General features: G+C 31.0%; 2 protein-coding genes across 2 annotated transcripts in view; one reads left to right on the top strand and one right to left on the bottom strand.

Moving 5' to 3' along the window:
* LOC132726520 (E3 ubiquitin-protein ligase RNF123-like) overlaps positions 1–9,578 on the bottom strand; it is a 50,770-nt gene extending 41,192 nt beyond the window's left edge. Inside the window, exons 1-11 of the mRNA XM_060711852.1 lie at positions 9,491–9,578; positions 8,147–8,262; positions 7,470–7,548; positions 6,265–6,344; positions 5,610–5,716; positions 4,663–4,717; positions 4,161–4,246; positions 3,633–3,719; positions 2,158–2,225; positions 1,338–1,461; positions 55–174 (exon numbers count right to left, since the gene is read on the bottom strand). Coding sequence (XP_060567835.1) covers positions 55–174; positions 1,338–1,461; positions 2,158–2,225; positions 3,633–3,719; positions 4,161–4,246; positions 4,663–4,717; positions 5,610–5,716; positions 6,265–6,344; positions 7,470–7,548; positions 8,147–8,228 — 888 coding nt within the window. The 5' untranslated portion in view covers positions 8,229–8,262; positions 9,491–9,578. The remainder of the gene's footprint in view (positions 1–54; positions 175–1,337; positions 1,462–2,157; positions 2,226–3,632; positions 3,720–4,160; positions 4,247–4,662; positions 4,718–5,609; positions 5,717–6,264; positions 6,345–7,469; positions 7,549–8,146; positions 8,263–9,490) is intronic.
* Positions 9,579–9,727: 149 nt separating this feature from the next.
* Positions 9,728–19,449, top strand: LOC132726523 (rab GDP dissociation inhibitor alpha-like). Its single transcript, XM_060711859.1, has 11 exons — positions 9,728–9,880; positions 11,787–11,894; positions 12,246–12,342; positions 12,652–12,822; positions 13,507–13,558; positions 14,347–14,484; positions 14,961–15,132; positions 16,000–16,102; positions 16,505–16,649; positions 17,965–18,019; positions 18,726–19,449. The coding sequence occupies exons 1-11, from the start codon at positions 9,836–9,838 to the stop codon at positions 18,873–18,875; spliced, it is 1,236 nt and encodes a 411-aa protein (XP_060567842.1). The 5' UTR covers positions 9,728–9,835; the 3' UTR covers positions 18,876–19,449.
* The last annotated feature ends 1,629 nt before the right edge of the window (positions 19,450–21,078 follow it).

Raw genomic sequence — 21,078 nt, 5'->3', positions numbered from 1 at the left:
AACTGGCAACTAGTACTCCAATAAGAAAATTTTCAGGACCATAAAAAAACTCACCTCAACCACTTCCATGTGAATTTTCAGCAGTTTCTCTATGTAGGATAGTAATATGTTGGTTTTCACAACATCAGTAACAGGTGAGCTTTGAAGGGGAGAGTAGCCTGGCACTGGATATCTGTCTGAAGTCAAGGGGCATCATACATGACAAATTGCAAGATCAATCTTTAAAAAATCTTTCCAAAAAAAAAAAACACACACACTTGCCTACTCATATATCAGATATATTATCAATACCTTATTGCCTTTAAATTCACCTTTTCTAAGCATCTGGAATAAATATGCTTAAACTTTGACACTACACTAATCTAAAATCAATAGAGAGCATGCAGTTTTAGGGTAAATAGTGAAAAGTTTAGTGAAAATATCATACACATGTATCGTACAAATCAAACTTTTCAGCAACAGAATCAAATTACAAATAAATCTAAAGGGTATAAAGCTTTATATTACGCTGAAATATTTTTTTGTTAAATTTATTAGTAATAAAATAATGTTGCTTCTATCATCTCATGACTGATTCTCAAAAGAGTTGTAACATAGAATGTCTCTATTATTCAACACAGAATGTTATGAATATTGTACCTGAACAAAATAAAATGTTCCAGAACATTTTCAAATATACATACCAGTAGGGATTTAAAATTTTAGCAATGATTTCATGCATTCACCATTCCCTCTTAAGTATTTCTTTTATACAGGTATTTTGGAATTATTCTATTAAGAAAATTGAAACAAATGTTTTGGTTTTTTTAATTTTGCGGCAAATATAAAGCTTTACTAACTTTAAGAATAATGTAAATGATAACTTAGCTAGACATGTTCATACCGTTTCCTGTAAACTGTTTGTAAAGACAGTGTAATTTTAGATAAAACTTATACTCAAATCCATTTTTACACAGACTTCTTTTTTTTGGTTAGGTTTTACATTGCACCAACACAGTGTAGGTCATATGGCGACTTGCAGCTTTACTGGTGCAGGAAGGTGCCCTTCTGCATTATGTCAGGCAAGAACGTGCACCTGAGTAGAGTAAGCTAGCTTGATAGCTTTCTTACATTTAAGAATCCAAAGTCCCTGTCGGGTTTCAAACCCACAGAGGTGAGGAGTAAGTGGTTTGACCTTATCCCCTCGGCCACGAACACGCAAATTATACACAGAAAATAGATTAATAGAAAAAAGTTATAATGCATAATAAAAATTTAATGAAATAAATACACGTAACTTACAGAATGAATGATGACAATAAAACTTTTCATTCCTACAATAATATAAAAGGATATCTCAAAGGTGTAGCACCAAAATTGGCTCTAAGACTTTCTCCCAGTGATAAACTAACAGCTGGGAAGTAGGCATATCCTGGTCCAAGTCTTACACACGAAAATGCTTCCCCTAAACTCTTACCATTTCTGAAACATATGGCAAGTAACACATGAAATTTCAATACTTACACTCTTGAACACTTAGCCTCCTAGAGGAAAATGATTCTACCTATGTGACTAGTACAGACCAAGATCAACCATACCGTTTGTGATTGTCTTATCATGGTCTGCACTGTCTGCTTTTTCAGTTATAACATATTTTGAAAAAATATATTTAAAAAAAAATTATTTATGGTTTTTGTCCAGATTGAAAATTGGACTGATCCATTTAACATATTTAGCATGGTAAGCGATCATGTAGAGTCTATTGGCCGTGTAGAAGATTGCACATGATACTTTATGTAATTTCAGAAACAAACAGGCTCCATAGTGGAACAATCAATTTTATTACTTTTTCAAATTAACAAATTTAACAAATACCTCCATTGAATTTCAAACTCCCATCAGTGAAATGGTAATGATTTAAAATAAACAGACTTAGAAAGTTTTAGCAATGTCATGGATGTATTACGCAAGTGAAAATTAAACTGAATATATTTTAAAGTAAAATAGAAGTATATTTCATATTGTAAAATTTATTTTTCTACAAGTTTACACAAACACCTATTCTATTATAAAAATGAAATAAAGAACTCTACAATAAATGCATATGAATGAAAAACAATATCTTTTTATGAGTAGTAGAATACTAGTGATATGGATTATATTTCACTGATGAAATACCTGTAAAAGCATATAGAACCTGTATCACAGTCAATTGTACACGTTATCACATCTCCCGTACACCATGCCTGAATAAAACAACATATCATACAAACACTTTACTTGATTTTAATAAAGTTGAAACATGTACAAAGCCTATTTCTTTCTTAAAAATCCTTGAAAGATGACAACAACAAAAAGAAATTATCACATAAACCGTGGCACAGAAGTGTAATAAAGCCATTTAATAAAAACGATTTTACACTAGTGTAATAACACTTTCACATGATGTCATTTGCTTTATATATAAACATAGCATTAAAGTGCACTAATGTAAGCGTTACACTACATGCGCGTCAACGAAAAATGACTCTTTTTTAACAGTTTACCATTCTTATGTCATATATGTTATAAATAGAATATTTGAACACGACCCACATTTTTCACTTTTGAATATAGAAGAACCGAAAGTGTGTGTTATTATGCAATAAAATCACTGTTGATGTTTTATATTTAGATATGTGACGTAATCATTATACATGTGACGCAACCACTAAAAATGCGATGTGCTGAAAATAAGTATGGAAACAAATCAGCCCCAGTTTTGCTTTACATCAGGTATGGCAGCAATTATTTGTTGATGTCATGTTAGAATCGAAATAATATATCCAAATCCGTGATTTATCGCTTGATAACATCACTGTTTGTCGTTCAGATGCTCATCATAATAATTATCACTCCGGCTACGTCCTCGTAATATAATTCCTCACATCCAAACTCCAAACAGTGATGTTATTGAGCGTTATAATCACAGTTCACTGTTTGGGATATATTATTTCTTATATATATATTTGTGATCTCGCATATCAGACAGGACTATCTCCTGTTATCACCGGTGCTAGAAAACCCTGTCTTACACCCCCAATGTAAGACAAGTCTCGTGCTTTAAATGATGTCATTGCGGAGCGTCTTTTATAATTGAATTGGGTTCTAAGGATGACGTCATTTTACCGTTATGAATGAAGTTTGTATAAGATAAAAGTATGTAATAAAAATATCAGTTTTCATAATTTCTGTTCTGAAAATAATTGATATTTAATATGCAAGAAAAAAAAATCAAACACTGGCTGTCAGTACAGACATGAATATCTAGCTCTCAGGTAACTGTTTAGTGGAAACTCGGCAGAGCCTCTTTTGCACCGTAAACAGTTACCCTCGAGCTAGATATTCCAGTCTTTTCCGGCAGTCAGTGTAAGATTCTTATAAGATTCAATACTGAATTTATTGAACTTGTTGAATAAAACAATTCTATGCTCCCCAAAGGCTCCACCATTATAGAACCAATTAGATAAGCTATTTCATTGAACATTCTAGTGAGATCATGCACTGTCTTAGCTGATTATTTTTACAAATCTAATATAAAAATTCCTTCAACCAACATGGGTCAGTTGCTGGTTCAATGTAACAAACATATAGGGTTTATTTACTGCACTTGCCTCTCCATATTTCTGTGTTGTTTTGTTCCATTTTCTCTGCCTGCTACCATCATAGGCGTAGGAATCCTCAGTATCTCCAACACCTTCCTATACAAAAGTAGTCCAAAGTAAATAAATCCATTTAATCCAATTTGTGTTGTTGTTGTTTTTGTTCAATAGATACAAATATACTGTAACAGGGGACTATACAAACACTATGTGACTAATGCAATGTAATATACATTACCAAAATTACATCACAAAAGTAAGTGCATTACAAACTTTTGAGGGAGAAGACATGACTCATATGGATCTTGAAACTTAACTTTTACTAAATACATCAAATTACTAGAAACTTTTTAGTTTGGTTTCATGTCACACCAATATTGTAAAGGTTATTTGGTAACTTTTTTGAATTTCCTGGAAGACTGAAACCTTTGGTGCCCCTTGGTGTATTACTTCCGTCACTCACCAGCACCTGAGAAGAACCACTTATTGCTTCCTTATTTGAACTAGAGAATTTAGAAGTATTTCTGACACTTTACTTACTTCTTGTGAGAACTTGCATTTTATGGTACACCAGCCTATCTGCATTACACCCTTTGATCCAAGCATTACTTCATACGCCCATTTTCCTATTGAAAGAAAAAAGTAAAATTTAAGAATTTTAAACTACTTCAAAGTCTATAGGTAAAGATTAATTCATATTGAAAAAGCTAAACATAAAAACAGAGACTTCAAGAATTTCCATTTAAAACTTCTTTTATTGTTAGTTACAAAGACATAGTTGCTGCATTTGTCTGAAGTTGTTTTCAACCTGAAGAAGGTAACACTATATTCAATACAATAATGCCAAAGAATCAATTTCTTGATGCAGTTGTCAGAGGTAGGTACAATCGGAGTGAAACATAAAGTCAGATGAGAAACATGGTCCTGACCCCAGTATGACACAAAAAAAGCCCACATCCCTGGACATCAAGCGACTGACACACTTTATCAATTAGACAGCTCCCCTTCTAAATGAAAATATTTGAGATAGCTTTGTACTTACCTCTATATACACAACAGTTTGCCTTCATACTGCTAAAATTACTCTGGCTTGACAACTAAAGATAGAAAATGAGTAACATTTATTGAATGATTTGTTTATTCTATACTACAAACAAAATATCATTATACACTAAAATAAAATAAATTTCTATTTTTTTTTTTATTTCATGTAAGAGAAAAACGTGATGAAAAATCTACCTGTCAATCATAGCAGAAAAATCTATTTTTTAAACAATACATGTACCAGTATTTTTTAATAAATTTAACAGCTAAAAATATGACTGGTGAAGATGATACATGTACCAATGTTTTTTTTCACCTTGGGGGGGAAAAAAGGGTCTTGGGCCATTGGAGAATTTAAATGAATGTGCAGATGAGATAAAGGGCAACTTTTCTACTAAGTATAAAATAAGCCTTTATTTTATTTTTTTCTTAATTTTTTACTTAATTATTTTAATGTATATATGAATATCATCATAAAAAGTAAGTAAAATTTTGTTATCATGGAGGGAGAAAAAAAGCGGACCTGATTAAGCCATATATTTTTACCAAAATTATGATAATCTGCATAGCCGCACCAGTGAATTAGATAGAAACTGGCTTGGACAGGTCCCAAAAGGCAGTAAGTTTAACTTTAAAAGACACTTAACACGAATTTGCCTCTGGGTGTAATGCTTATTGTACAAATGTTGATTTTCTTAGCTATTTCACACATCACTACCTGATATATCTGAAGCTAAACTACTTAGAGGCATTTCTTATTCAAAAGATAAATTTTAAGCCAATGTTACTTCAATTTATTATCAAATTTTCTCTCAGTTCACAAGTCATACAAAACTCATTTCCCTTTACACAAATAAATCTTAAGTGAAAATTATTGAACTAAATCTAAAAAACTTTAACTGAACTTTCCCAGAAACAATAAAAAAAATTAAAAAATGAAAATACCCCCAATCTGTCTTGATCAACAATTAATGTTCCAACATTGGTGTGAATGTCAAACTGGAAAGTGACATCAACTGGACCAAGCCGACCTTCAACCGGTTCTGAGGTGTCTGAAAAAATAATAAAAATACCCTACAGTCTGTCTCTGGTTTTATTATGTACTGATTTGTTTCAAAATATTTCATTATGTACAAAAGTTGAAGTTCCCATGTAAATGCACTAAATATACGGTACTAGTAAATGGCCAGTTTTAAGTTTTGTATGTTTAAGTCCAAGTGACCTTGACCCTCCACCTTTTGACCTGAAAATAACTTTGGCAGGTAGAACTCATCAAAGTACATTTACATCTTAAGTCTGAAGTTCCTTGGTCAATGCACTTTGATCTGATGGCCAGTTTATGTTGTATTATTACAGGTCAAAGCGACCTTCACCTTTGTCCTTAAAGACGTTGAAGCAGGTAGAACTTGAAACACTGCATGCTTTTATGTTAAAGCTATGATACTGATGACCATTAATGAAAATCAATATCACTCAAGTGTATAACTGGGTCAAAACAATAGCCAAAAACTAAAGCTACAGATCTATAAATTAACTAGTACATGTACTAGGTTTTGAAGGTATACTTTAACAGTTTTACGAATATAGTTGGGAAAAATACCTGTTATTTGCTGGCCTTTAACTGCATCTTCAGTCCATTTTTCAAGATGACTGCCAAGGTTGCTAACAGTTACAACTTTACTGTAACAACAAATGAATACATTTTTTCACTAACAAAACGTTACAAATTACATTTTATTGATATCAATTAATCAAACTTGATTGATTAAGGCAAACATTTGCAACTTCATCAGACCCACAATTGTCAACATTTTACTAATAAAGAAAGCACTGATTTTCTTATAAAACTAGAAACTTGAAATTTTATTGGAAAAGTATTCACAAAGTCATTATTATTCATGAGGCATTTTTTTTTGTGGTTTCTTGGACAGGTCAACCCACAAATTTAAGATCCAGTAAAATTCTATTTAGTCTGCTGTACGATTTATCTAAAATTATTTGCATTTTAACTTTTTGCAAAAGCAAATTCACAAACTTAGGAAAATGTCCTTTTGAAAAAAAAAAAAAAAACACAAAAAAAACACACATACATAAATACATGAAATTTCAGACACATAAAATTAAAGTTAATTCAATATTTTTAACAATATTTCAGTGATCGCTTTACATACAATAAGATGGAGAAAGCTCCTTAATTCTTTACTATATCATACCTGCTTTTAGGTACATACATGTACTAGTGTCTTCAAATAAATCAATTTCAATATATGTGCAGGATGAATGATATTATACATGTATGTATTCTTTCAAAGGAGCATCAGTTAGGTAAAAAAGCCTAAACATAAAATTTGAAATTCTTACATAAATTGAATGAAGTACTTAAAAAGGAAAAATTTGCATAAGAAAAGAAAGGAATATACACACAATGTACTCAGAATTAAAATAAAATTCGATTTTGTGTGCGATTTTTAGCCTGATTTGTGTGAAAAGCACTCTTGCTCAATATAAAATTAATGTTAGTTCTGGAAAATAAGAGGGGGAGGAGATCTGAAAAATTGCAAGTTTTTGGTTCAGCCGTACATCAAATGGTACTGGCATACAAATCTTGAAAAAAGCCCATCATGTTAAAAAAAAAAAAAAAAAACTTAGGGGAGGTCCTTTAAAAATTTGCAAAGAAAAACATGTACAAAATTTGAATTATTAAACAGCAACAAACAGACCTAACTTTTCCTACCAAGCTAACAAGTTATGCTAGAAACTTTTATTGATTATATGTTATATGACAAATTGTGATGAAAGGTTTACCTCCCAGCATCCGCACTCGCTTCTGATGCCAATTCTGCTGATGGAAATACCTTTGAAATAACATCTGCCGCAAATGAGTCTGCATTACATGTAAATTATAAATTAAAACATGTGTACATTTTTTGAAACAAAATTGTAAACTTTATTTTTCCTTTAAGGCTTATAAGCAAATAATGTCAAATTACCTCATCAGCTTGCACCAGTATTATAAGTTTAGAATAACTTGCCATTACAAAAGTCAAAAGACTATTGAAGATGACTTTAAAAGGTTATTCAAATTTCTTTTCAGTGAACAAGAAACACTGACATTATAATTTATAAATTGATTTGTAAATTAACAAGTATTCAACATGCAAATTAAGCACTTGAATAACTAATGAATTTAATTGAAAATCATTAAATGTACATGCTTGATAAGTAAATTTAATTGAAGGATGTTCACTATTTTGATGCTAAGTAAAAATACTGTTATTTTGATGCTAAGTAAAAATACTGTTCATACCCACAAAGTCAAGCAGGGTATTCATGGGCTAAATTTCTTGTCATTAATAATATTGCTTTGACAATATACGGTAGACAAGAACATGTCAACCAATTAAAATTTGGGAAATTTATTTGCATTATAAAAATCTGTCATATAAACAAGTTATATATAGGTACTTATATACACTGCTTACCAGATGTTTTTGAGACCGACAGTAACTGAACATGTTCAGCTTTACTACAAGGCCTAGATGCCTGTGATGCAGTTTTTGACATGGTACCTTTACAATCCTGTCATGTTATATAAAACCTGTAAAAAATAGAAATATATATTTAAGCAAAAATCATAAAATATGAGATAACTCTGACTTGAACAATAAAATGATTGTTGCCCCTTTTTTAATATTCTAAATACATTCTAAAGGAAATATATTTGGTCAGGCACATAATTATATTATATATTTTTTTAATTTAATCACTAATTTCTAATAAGTTTTAGCAGAAATAAAAAAAATTTAAATCATGATAGTACTTTTTTGTTGTGGTTATTTCTTTTTTATTAACCATAAATTTTACAAAACTTGTTTAGAAATAATAAAATTATTTTGCAAATACATGGTAATACCAGTCCTCAAGTATTACTTTAGGTGTTAATGCAGGAGTTTCTCACTAAAACATAAGAATATAAAATGGTGGAAAGTTTAATCAGAATTTAATTTCTTTCTGGGCAAGAAGCATTCACATGTGCCTTATGTTCCCTCAGGCGTTTTTTCTATATAATTCAATTCACATCAAGTTTGTTCTTCCACTTTTGTATAAAGGTTATTTTCCACCAAATTTGTGGGGGATTCCCGGGGAAAAAAACCTCTGGATACTGAATGTGAAATTATATTTAAAACAGTAACATATTTTTTAGAATTTAACTAATTTGTCAATACTCGAACAATAACATGAAGAAAAAATTTTGTGAAGAAAAAATGGCTTAATTTCACAAAATTCTAGTAAGATAGAAAAAAAGGTATTGGTAACACTTAGAATTAATTCTATTAAAATTAAATTTACTTGATCAAATGTTCATGAATTTGTTTACTTGTATCTTGCATAAATGTTCTAAATGGAAATGAGCACATGTTGCTTCAGTCTACTTTATCTGATCTCTATGCTTTACCTTAATTAACACCTACATTGTTACATACATATGTTTTTGAGTTTCCAAAAAAAGTTGATAAAAACTAACTTAATTATCAATGTGTAAAGATTAAATGGAATTTCTGAATGAACGCAACATTGATATTAATTCTAAAATCTCTCAAAATAATATATTGGCCTTATTTCAGTTTTTCAGAGTTGCTTATGCAGACGGGTGCATTTATAGTAACAACTATAAAAATTGTCTGAAGAAAAATGAAATGAAACAGAGCTACTTTGATATAGCGAATATATTCCTTTTAAACTTTCAGCTGTATCTATTGCAATGGTGATAATTCTTAGTTAAACATATGTATATGATTCAAAAACGTATGAAAATAACGTTAAACCTTAGCATTTCTACATCTTTGTATGGAAATGGCTAGAGACTGACATTATCACCGGAAGTGCCTAACAACAACCAGCATGTCTTAGTAATTTCCGCGTAAAATGAGTCCTTAATGTTATGCCGTATTATTTGCAATCTTTCCGATTATTCTTAAAAAATGCTACCATAATACTGTACATTTAATTAATATGATTCTTCAGGTATATTCAAAATATCTTTATAGGTATTCAGGACATTTTGAATAATATGAACTACGTCATTTTTATTCATCCGCCGTTAATTCATCCATCTTGGTTTCGCCGGTGTGTAATCTTTGACAGAATTATTTCAAGATTACAGTGTCGCCATGGATGAAGAATATGATGTCATCATTCTGGGAACAGGTCTTACGGTAAGCTTAAATTAAACTGAAAGAAATAAGTAAAATGTTCATTGAATATACTGGATTAAGTGTCAAAAATAATCCCCGGAACACCCCACCCCTTTCAGTCTGTTGATAAAAATCAATAAAGACTAATGGTTGCTGATTCTTAATCGTTTATTCGTTTAAAGCATTTCAAATAAGCAAGTATATGTTGGTATTTAGTTAGATTGCAATCCTGATATCATTTATTTGATGTATTTTATAGGGTTTTCCCTAGGAATTTTAGATAATTTGGGCAATCTTCTGGAATATAGACCTTTATAATGTTTAGTATACAGATATAATCATCATATATACTAGAAATCACAGGGAATCGGCACAGTGCCGAGTCCCATTTGCTAGTAATAATTAATGAGCCTACTGTAATATATATGTACACTCTTGGCGTAGACCCTGGGGTCTAATCTAGGATATGGACAAAAGATAAGATGACTGATGACACTTCACCCCTCGAATTTTGAAGACATTTCACCCCTCACGCCAAAATCAGTAAGATGTTAAACCCAGGTTTTTTTCAGGATTTTGCAAAAAATGACCCATAATGGAATTGGGAATTTTTAAAAATTGGAAAAAATGCATAACTTGAAATTTTGCACTGATTAAATGAATGCAAAGAATCACTGTCTAGAATGGCATCTTCAAACATTTAAGCACCATAACGGTGAAGATGCCCTTATTTGCGAAGATTTTAGAATATGTTATTCAATAATTTTATTTTTTAACTGTCGATAATCAATTGGGATTTTTTTCTGTGGATTTGGAAAATGATATACTATTTTCAATTGGGAATAATGACCGAATATCGGCTATAAAATAAGTAAAAAAAAAGGAAGTGGTTAGCCGTACGGGCATGTACGGCTAGCCAAAAGTTCTAGCCGTACGTGAGTCACGTACGACTAGCCAGGACGCACTGTATTGTCTAGCCGTACGGCACTTTTCAAAATTATATGGAAGTCGAAAATGCATACTGTATGATATTTTGTGTCTTAAAACGAGGATTTAAATTAAGTCTCCGCATTTGTCCTAGTGTGTTCACTTTAATAAAGGTGCCATTTTGTAAAAAAAATTAATACTAACAAGCATTGTGTAATCTATCTTGATAAAAGTGTCAAAATTGCATGTTATAAGTTATACATGTAACGTCCTTGATTTTCATGCTTATGATTTGTTGTTTTATTTGTATGAAAGATGAATTATTAAATCATTTTTGTTAATTAAGAACATATGGATCGAATAAATAATGATCGGAGTGGAATAAATAAATAAATAAAAAGAATATTGAAAAAAAAAAGGTGAAAAGCAAAAATAAAATTTTGATTAGGTCCAGCAATTTTTTTATTCGGATCAGTCTGACTGTCCGGCTTTTATCCAAGTAGCATGTATACAAAATGGCCTCACTAAAGGTGCCAAAAAATGAAAAACTACGTCAGAGGAGCACGCAGAACAGCAGTAAAAGTATGGAAAGACAAAATTTAATGAATGCATCTAGAATATTGTGCATGTATTACTTAAGTGCGTGAATGGGCATGCTGAAACGGAAACAGGACCATGAGTCGTTTGTGTACGACAGGGAGGAGTTGAAAATGCACTGTAAAGACTGTGCTGATTTTTAAGGAGAAAAAAATTAAAACCGAAAACTGTCTTAGAAAATTATATAATTTCAGTCTGACAGATTTGGTTTCGGTCTGACAAATTTTCATGGTTTGTCAGAACGAATGTCTGACACTCTTTTTAACTTTAGTGAAATCTGTTAGTCCGCTTAATTTTCAAGATTTGCAAGACAATTTTTTGTCATTATTTCTTGTATGTAGATTCTAATTAAATAAAGTAATTTTAACTTTTTAATTCAAAACTACTTCAATTATATTTTCAGGAATGTGTTCTCAGTGGATTGATGTCTGTTGCTGGAAAGAAAGTCCTGCATATGGACAGGAATAACTACTATGGAGGTGAAAGTACTTCTCTTACTCCACTTGATGCTGTAAGTTTTACTTTTTTTAATAGCTTTTTGTGAATGCCTTAAGCCATTGTTTCTCATGATTTCTATAATATTTAATTTTCCCATTTGAGCAAACTTTACAGAAATGATACTAAGATAATCATTTACACAAAGAGACAAAAAATTTGAACTTCACCCTTGAGCATACAGCAAATTTGGCAAGCTGAATATCACATTTAAGATGATGTCTTTAATATGGAAAATCATGGCAGGATAAACATGACCAATATCTTAGACATTCTTTATCACTGCAGAATTGCCTCATGGCACAAACTGCTTTTGTCATGAAATATTTAAGATATAAATTATAATTCTTGATTTTTATGTATATAGGTCTACAAGCATTTTGGCATGGGCACAGCCCCAGAAGATTTGGGTAGAGGCCGTGACTGGAATGTGGATTTGATCCCTAAATTTATTATGGGAAGTGGTAAGTTGAATTTGAAATGACACTGTTTCATAAAATTCATATTATTATATCATTGTTTATATGTAATCTAAAATGTCACCATTTATTTGTAAACTTTAAACACATGGAAAAGTACCATAGAAATAGGTTTTGACTTTGGGGGCATGTTGTTGTTGTTCTCATAAGTCTTTTTAAACATCTTTAATGTTATATATGTAGAATCTTCATATAATTGAAAACACCATTATGTTGTAATTATGATAATCACATGGAATACATGTACAGTTAGATTGATACCTATATTAAATGAAGATAATATTTTTGTTTAAGGAAAATTGGTGAAACTTTTAATACATACTGGTGTAACTCGATACCTTGAGTTTAAATGTATTGAGGGAAGTTATGTGTACAAAGGAGGTAACAACAAAAAGATTTTCAAAGTCCCAGCAAATGAGAAGGAAGCTCTCTCAACATGTAAGTGTTTAAAAATAGCAGCAGACTAGGAAGCAATTTTGAAAGAATTTAAAGTGTCATGTCTAAAGGTGATTTAATAATATCATTAAAAAAAGTTAAGGAAAAATAATTATAGTTAACATTTATGGATATTTACAATCTTATATTGAACTGAATGTATTCAAATTCTGTCAGATTTTTTATTAGTAATTGAGAATGTGATTAGCATTACTGTTGGATAGTAAATTCCAAATCACCTAATTTATACACTTGGCTAGGGTTTTTTTTGCTGAAGTTGGCTGTTTATAAATATGTAAGTCTTCATGTCCAAAATCTTCTGGAGAAGAAATTCATGTATGACCTTGCTTTATTTTTTTGTTGGATGCTTGGAAAAACAATATTAAGCACAAAGACTTAAAGTATCCATATTTGACCTTGACCTTTAATACACCTTAACCAACCAGTATCGTAAGCATTGATTTTTTAAACCTTTTCAAAACTTTTTGCATTTATAATTAAATTTAAATTTAATTTTGTTTATTATTTAGGTATTTTAAATTGTAGCTTTAAAGGGGAAATTTTTGAAAAAGAAAAAAATTTTCGAAACCCCTTCCCCCAGGGTACACCCAAAACAATTCAACTTTAAAAAAGCCCCAAAAAACAGGGGAATGACCTTGCCCCCCAAAAATTTTAAACAAAAAAGATATTTTAGGAAGAAATAATGTTGATAAATAACAACGGGGATGTGTGGGGGAAATGCTCTTGCTCTATATAGAAGTGAAGCGTAAGTTTAAATATAAGTATTAGTTTTAGTACCCAACATGTAGATAGGAAGTCACTGGAAGTGTGTGACCATAAATATTAAGAGGCTGTAAAACTGTTTTGTTTCTTCTTGATTACCCTTTAATTTAGTAAATCATTATCAAACAACAAAATGATTGATATTTTTCACAGATAGCAAAAATGCTAAATAAATGTTTCACACATGCGACATTAGATTATTTAAGAAAAAATAAGGAGAACTATTATGCTCAAGTTGACTAAAACAATCACTCTAGTTGCATTTTTTGATTCAAGTTGGTATCTTCAAAAAGCTAATGAAGGGGTGGGTTGAAAACTTGACACACTTGTTCGCTGTGATAATCTAACCATGATTGAATCATACATTGATTGGCTTAGGTCCCATAACTCCTGATTTACTTTTTACAAAGTTATTACCCCTTCCTTACAGTCAAGCACTAAGAATAGTTGAGTATGCTGTCGTTTCCATAGCAGTTATGGAAGTTCTGGTATAGTGGTGTTCTAAATGTTTCTCTGCCCATGATTATGCCTCCCCTACCACCCCCCCCCCCCCCCCCCCAACACACACACACAAATAAAGAAATTTGAGGTCATGGTCATTGTCATAGTATAGACACTCTATATTTTTCTGATCGCTAACAAGGGTTTTACCAACATATGTTGATATCACAAATACTGTGTGGAAGCTTAAAAGATAGCCTAAATTTAATATTCAGTAAATCATAGTGACAATCAAACAAATATTTTATGTATAAAGGTTGCATATTTCAGTTATAAAGATGCTCCAATGAGAGAATTTGTTGAAAGAGTTCAGCTGTACTATTCTTCATTGACCCGGTATGAAGGTGGAAAGTCCCCGTACCTTTACCCACTTTATGGTCTTGGTGAGCTTCCACAAGGATTTGCAAGGTAGGTTTTATATGTGCATATTTCACACTTTTTACGTACTGACTGTCATGGTGTGCTTCTCTGTTTTAAAAACAGCTTTTTGTTTACCTTTGATATGTACAAGATTTGTGTAAGATTTGTAAGTTAAATATGTGATAATGTGAATCAGAATCTGACATTTGTGGATCAGATTTGATTGCCACAATACAATAGGTAAAATGTTTTGCTGGAAGTTTCATTTTTTTTGTGCTGAAAGATCATTTTTCCAAATTGACTAGAGCTGACTGTCTTAAACAATGTGAGGGCATTTCTTAAATGAATTTAATCAAAATTTTGCTTTTCTTTAAAGGAAACTTTGTCTTAGGAAACAACATTTTAGGGATTCAAATACGGTATAATGCAGGACCACTTGGTCTGATGTTGTTCTGGACCCACTTTCATTCCAGACTTTCAACAAAAAGTTAAAGAAATATAAATTGTTATTTTCTTTATCACAGATTGAGTGCAATATATGGAGGAACATACATGTTGGACAAAGAGGGGTGTGAAATAGTTTATGGAGATGATGGAAAGGTAATTGGTGTGAAGTCTGCTGGAGAAACAGCAAGATGTAAAATGGTCATATGTGATCCTTTATATGCAATGGATAAAGTAAAAAAGACAGATAAGGTATGTTAACATTTGTATATAGTATTTTAGTTCATAACATATAAGTCTAAAACAAACAAATACATGTACTCATTTTAACTATGGTAGATTCAATTAGTAAAGTGGGAATTAGGGCTGGGGCGAGTATCTGAGTACTCGGATAATCACGAATCAAAGTGAAAAATCGAGTTTGAATATTCGTAAGCCCAGAGATCTTAGATCGCGATCTAATTTTCTTTTATACATTCACTGTTTTTCACACACTATAAAAAAATCGAGAAAAATACGATTTGAGTATAAATTATATGAAGTTTACCTAAATACAATTTGCTGGTGTACCATGATGCTGAGCTAGGAAGTAATTGGTTTCAAAAACAAAACAAAAATACTCATCCAAAGAATAAAAACATAAACCTTGTTTATATTTCATGTTTAATGTTTAGTATTGTTTTTTGTTTTAAATAAACATGTTTTTATAACTAATGTACATATTTTTATGTGTGCCTTGATAACAAAAGATTTGTGGTTCGATTTGTGAATCGTAAGTGCTGAATCGTGGTTTGGATCGGATCGTCACTTATCCGACGATCCACACCCATAGTGGGAATTAATTGCATTTCTAAGTGTTGTGGGAAATGTTAGGAATAGGCATTGAATTCTTTATTGGAGAAAAGATATATGGTGATGGGGTCTTGCCAAGTGCTAGTTAATGCACTCTGTATCAGTAATCATCTTTCTCCATCCTATCGTTATCTGAATATTGTCATCAGCTAAATGACATGCCAGGGAAGTAAATATCTTGTCTAGGACACAAAATGGATATATGAGCTCTGTTGACCAAGATTAATGTTCATATTGTCATTTACCAAGGACAATTGTATATTGTAGGTAGTAAGAGCTATATGCATTCTAGATAAACCAGTACCTAACACAAAGGATGCCTGTTCCACTCAAATTATCATACCCCAGAATCAAGTTCAAAGAAAACATGGTAGGTTACTTTTTCCCTTTAAACACTTAACACATAATAAAGAAATGACAAAATTTACCACTGTACCTTGTTCATGATTATGTACACTGCTTTTTATTGAACTTTGAGTTCTTTCAATTGTATTGGAAAGTTAATATGGTTTATAATATAATTGTACCCCTCTTTACTTCATGGTGTCTTCATAGGCAGTAAAGACTGTAAAGTTTTCATGTGACTTAAAAGTTTGTTTTCCCAGTCCCCTCACTTTAAAAAGTGGTTTACTATTATTTTATTTTTTTCATTTGTGTAACCTGGTGGTAAAATGCTATTGAAATAATTTCATAGTTGGATTAAATATGACATACATGGTAAGTTATATATATTGACAACACAACATATTTCACCCTTAATATTTATTTTCAGACATCTATGTGAGTGTGGTCTCTTCAGCACACAGTATTGCTCCAAAGGGATTTTTCTTGGGCATAGTCAGTACCACGGTAGAAACGGATAATCCTGAGGCAGAACTAACTCTTGGGATAAATTTACTCGGCAATCCTCTACAAAAGTAATTACCTTAGTCTTTTTAGCGACATTTATTTATATAAAAATGTATATGAACAATTATAATACTGCATGTTTGTAACTTTATTTTTCATTGGATAATCGTGACGTTTATATAGTTTTTTCCACGGCTGAAGAAATCTTACTTTTTTCTCTAAAAATAATGCTTGCTGTATTATAAATTTGTTATAAAGATTGTTGACAGGTTATAATTATGGCTGTATATAAACAGCTGTTTGAAATATAACCAGAGCCGTAATAATAGCCATTTATATAAGGCCATATAACCTGTCAACAATCTTTATAACTAATAATATAACTGTTAACAGCAAGTGACCAGTAATATCAGAACTTAAGATTCAGGGTTGACTTTTAAGATATAAAAAGATAAAAATAAGCTACCTATTGTCGGCAGTCCAACATGTTTCCTGAAATCACTTCAAACTTGAATGAAACTTGTGATCATATTTGCTTGACTCCTGATAGGGATATCAGGAGACAATCAACATTTTAATCTAAATCAAACAATCATTGTTTATAAGGAAAATTAAAAAAAAATACCAATTGACCAACAATCAGTACAGATGAACAGGTGGCATTGATAAGTTGCCAAAGTTGCTTGGCCAATTGAGGCTGAGGATTAAACATCAAACATGATAAAAATATTCTTCTTTTGTTTTTCATTTATTTTTAACTTATTTAAAGGCAATGGAGGCTGAAAATAAAAAAAAATAAACTTAGAACAACTTCTTGAATGGAACTCATGAAAAATGTTCTGATAAGTGGTGCTGTGCTATCTAAGTGTTTTGTTTATCACATTTTACTTTTACTTTTCCCAGCAGACATTCTCAGTATTTTATAAATTATGCAGCTTGGTTGAAAAAGGACATCTCTAATGTGACCTATTCACTTACTTCTATATTGAAGAATTTTGCCCTTTTCTTAGGGAGCAACCCAGGGCCAATCATGGCCCTCATGCTATTTGTTTCATTTATCTAATGTAGTACTAGAAGCCAAAAAGGGTTGTTGCTGTTAGTTGTTTTAGTCACTGATTTTGAACTTTTTGTTCCTAACAGCTGTGACTTCATTTCTTTATTGTGAGAGAGCAATTTGAATGGAATGTGTAATCCCAGTAATGATTGCCCAAGTAATGCAATAAGTAGCATCTTGTAGTCTGCCGTAAATAACAAAATTTACATTGATATAATAGTAACAAAAAGAAAAATACTTTCCTGTGTGCATATAATGGAAAATTCACATAAGCAGAAAATGAACAGTGTACTTCAAGAAATGATAATTGTGTTATTGTTTATTTTCAGATTTGTCACCATCAGTGATCTTTATGAGCCAGTTGAAGGATCAGAAAAATCTAATGTACGTTATCATTATTCTCTTTATTTATTGAAAGGGATGTTATGCTCATATTTTTGTTGTCAAGTTGAACTGAATTTACTATATATTTCAAAATATTGACTGTTATAATGGTGATTGACCAACAGTTGATATTGAAAAATGTTTTGGATAAAATATAAATCTGCCTAAAATATAAAAAGACTGTCCCACTCTTTTTATAAATTGAACCTTACAGGTAAACTCTTATATTTGTAGAAATTTTCCTTCGGCCATGAGAGTTTTTTTTATCACCCATGCCAAGTAAATTATAAAATTAAAAGAAATTTTGGCAAAAGGTTAATTTATTTTGACACTCACTTTACTCCTTTGGATGGGCATAATGTCGAACAATTTTAAGTGGTACATGTATTTTTGATAAGGAATAAACATGATAATATTTCACATTTTTATAGTACTTTATGATATAATGAAGGAAATATATGAAGAGGTGATAAAGGCTGAACAGAAGTAATTAAAATATGATGTTCTTAGAGTCCTGAAAAAGTTAAGCTGGGATATAAGTCAACCAAGAGCAATAAAGATACCCCATGAAAATTTGACCTTAACAAACATATTTTCATGTTCTTTTGAAATAATTATATGTTAACTTTCCATAATTTATAATGATAATGGTAGTCTTTATTTTAATCATTATTTATTTTATGAATTTACGTTTTGTTTTCTTCAGGTGTTTATTTCCAAGTCGTACGACGCAACGTCACACTTTGAGAGTACATGTGATGATATCTTAGATTTGTATGAAAAAATCATGGGAGAGAAGTTTGACTTTGATAAAGTGAATTTTTCGCAAGAAGAAGAGCAACAAGAAAGTCACTAGATTTTTTTTTTCCAAGACTCAGAAAAATCGGTGTAATGAAAGACTTGACTGCTTTTATTTCTTCATTGTTAGTAATCGTTATACATTATATGTATTTTATTTATGGTGTATTAGTTAATTAATTAATTTGATAATGGGATCAATAGTTGGAAGAGCTTCTTGTAAAACTGTCATATCACATCTATAGTTGGCGATGGTGATGTATTGTTATAAAGTAACATGTCAGGAATGATGAAATTACTCGTTCAGTGCCACATAATGTTTCTTTTCGATATGTGTATGCACTCGTGTTGGTTATTTTGTAATGTATTGAAGCATTCAGGATATAACTTTTTTTCCTGATGTCAAACTGTAATGTTCTTAAAGTCGCAACACGTTTGTTTCTAACTTCAGTAATTATTCTAAAATCTGGGTTTTTTTTCCCAGAACATTTAACTTATACGGACACGGATATGACAGTTTTTTACAAGGTTCTTTATATAGTTCTATTCCAATAAAAAGTGCTACAAGAAAAAAAGAGCTAGTCTGCTAGGGCACAGTGAAACATTGTAAAAGTGGCATTTGAAAGCCTTGTTTGTGAAAAAACAAGGTTTTGTTGAGTATATACTCGTGTAAAAATGCGTGTATGGCAAGATTTGCTTGATATAAGTAATTAGTTTCTCTGTGAAATTTTCAAGGATTTTTTTTCATTCAATGATAACAAGTTATGAGATCAAAGTGAACATGATGAACAAATATCTACATATTTTTGTGGTTTGATTGAATTTGATTCTTCAGATATAGTATTGATGTGGTACAAATATTGTCAAATAATTTGATGTGATTATGTAATTTCGAAAATTCGAATCATCATATACTCAATGGTTACATAACTTGTACTATAAAATATCACACTCTTTTGTCAAAACACATAAAAATATCACTTCTTCTTTGAAATAACATTAAAAAATGCACATGAGAAATGTTCTGCCATGTATCATTTTAAGATGTAATGTCTGTCGCAAAATTTTATCAATTAAACAAAAAATGATACTAAATGTTGTAATTTGTACACGTGTAGTGGTATATGTTGTGTGAGTGATGTGTAAAAGGATAAGTGTGACATATTACCACCGAAACTTGATGTATAAAAAAACTATTCTTGTTTATTCTTAAAACATGTGGTCTACGTACTTTGACACAAAGATAAAAAAAAAAGTAATGAAAATTCTGATGGGTTATTTTTGGAAGTTTAGTATTAATTAATAGGCCTTCGGTAATTATATTAAGTGTTTTGTAATATCAAAATATATTCTAACATGTTTATAGACATAATTATCTAACAAAAATTTGTTTATTCAAAATTTATTTATTCAAATTTACTTTTGTGTCCAATACCACTAAGTGTTTTATCTATAAATTGATCGTGAAATGGTTCAACTTAATGAAATATTAACTGTATTAATTTGCACCATGCCATAACAAAATGTGTCCGTCTGCTGAGCATTGATTTACATACCAATAATCATTTCTCATCTCAAACAGATTCAATTGAAATACATTGCCTGCTCATGCTTTGAAATGATACATGTAGGGGCACCCTAGTCTTCCTCCACCTGAAAAAACTAACCTATATTCAAGATGTTGAAATGAAAATGTGCTTCTTATCATTATAATATTCTGTAATCCAAGTTTTCCTCTTCACTATTATTGATATACATTTGTTAACAGTTTCTTTCAATTCCTCATGGCCAATTTTGTGGTGGCATGGCTCAACTTATCTTTCTGTGCAATAAAATATTTAACTTTGTAAGTGCTTGTGTATGAGATAGGAGATTATTGAATGGGTGAGATTTTTATTGCTTACACATCATCAATGCTATGTTTCAGTTGTATCAAATATATAGGTATTGTCATCACACCTATGTTTGGATTTACTTTGCAAGATTATTTTGAATCCTTAACTTGCTGGAACCGTTAGTGATTAGCCTTTGCCACTAGTATAGAGCCAGGCTAGCCTGCAAATCTGTACAGTCTGACCAAGGCTCTATACTTTGGTTATTTTGATAATGGAGTCCCTCAGACTTTGAATGGACTATTCCAATTTCAAATCTTGGCAAGTACATCACATAAATTCAGTAGGTTACGGGCTAAGTCATCGTGGCGCTAAATAGTAGACTACTGTTCTATGCTTGATAACTAATTTACCTTTTGTTCATTATAT

This window comes from Ruditapes philippinarum, unplaced genomic scaffold (assembly GCF_026571515.1).
Source record: "Ruditapes philippinarum isolate M1 unplaced genomic scaffold, ASM2657151v2 ctg346_1_1_1_1, whole genome shotgun sequence".
NCBI classification, from domain to species: Eukaryota; Metazoa; Mollusca; class Bivalvia; order Venerida; family Veneridae; genus Ruditapes; species Ruditapes philippinarum.
Note: the sequence above shows the minus strand (reverse complement) of the source record. Positions and strands in the feature narration are given on the sequence as shown.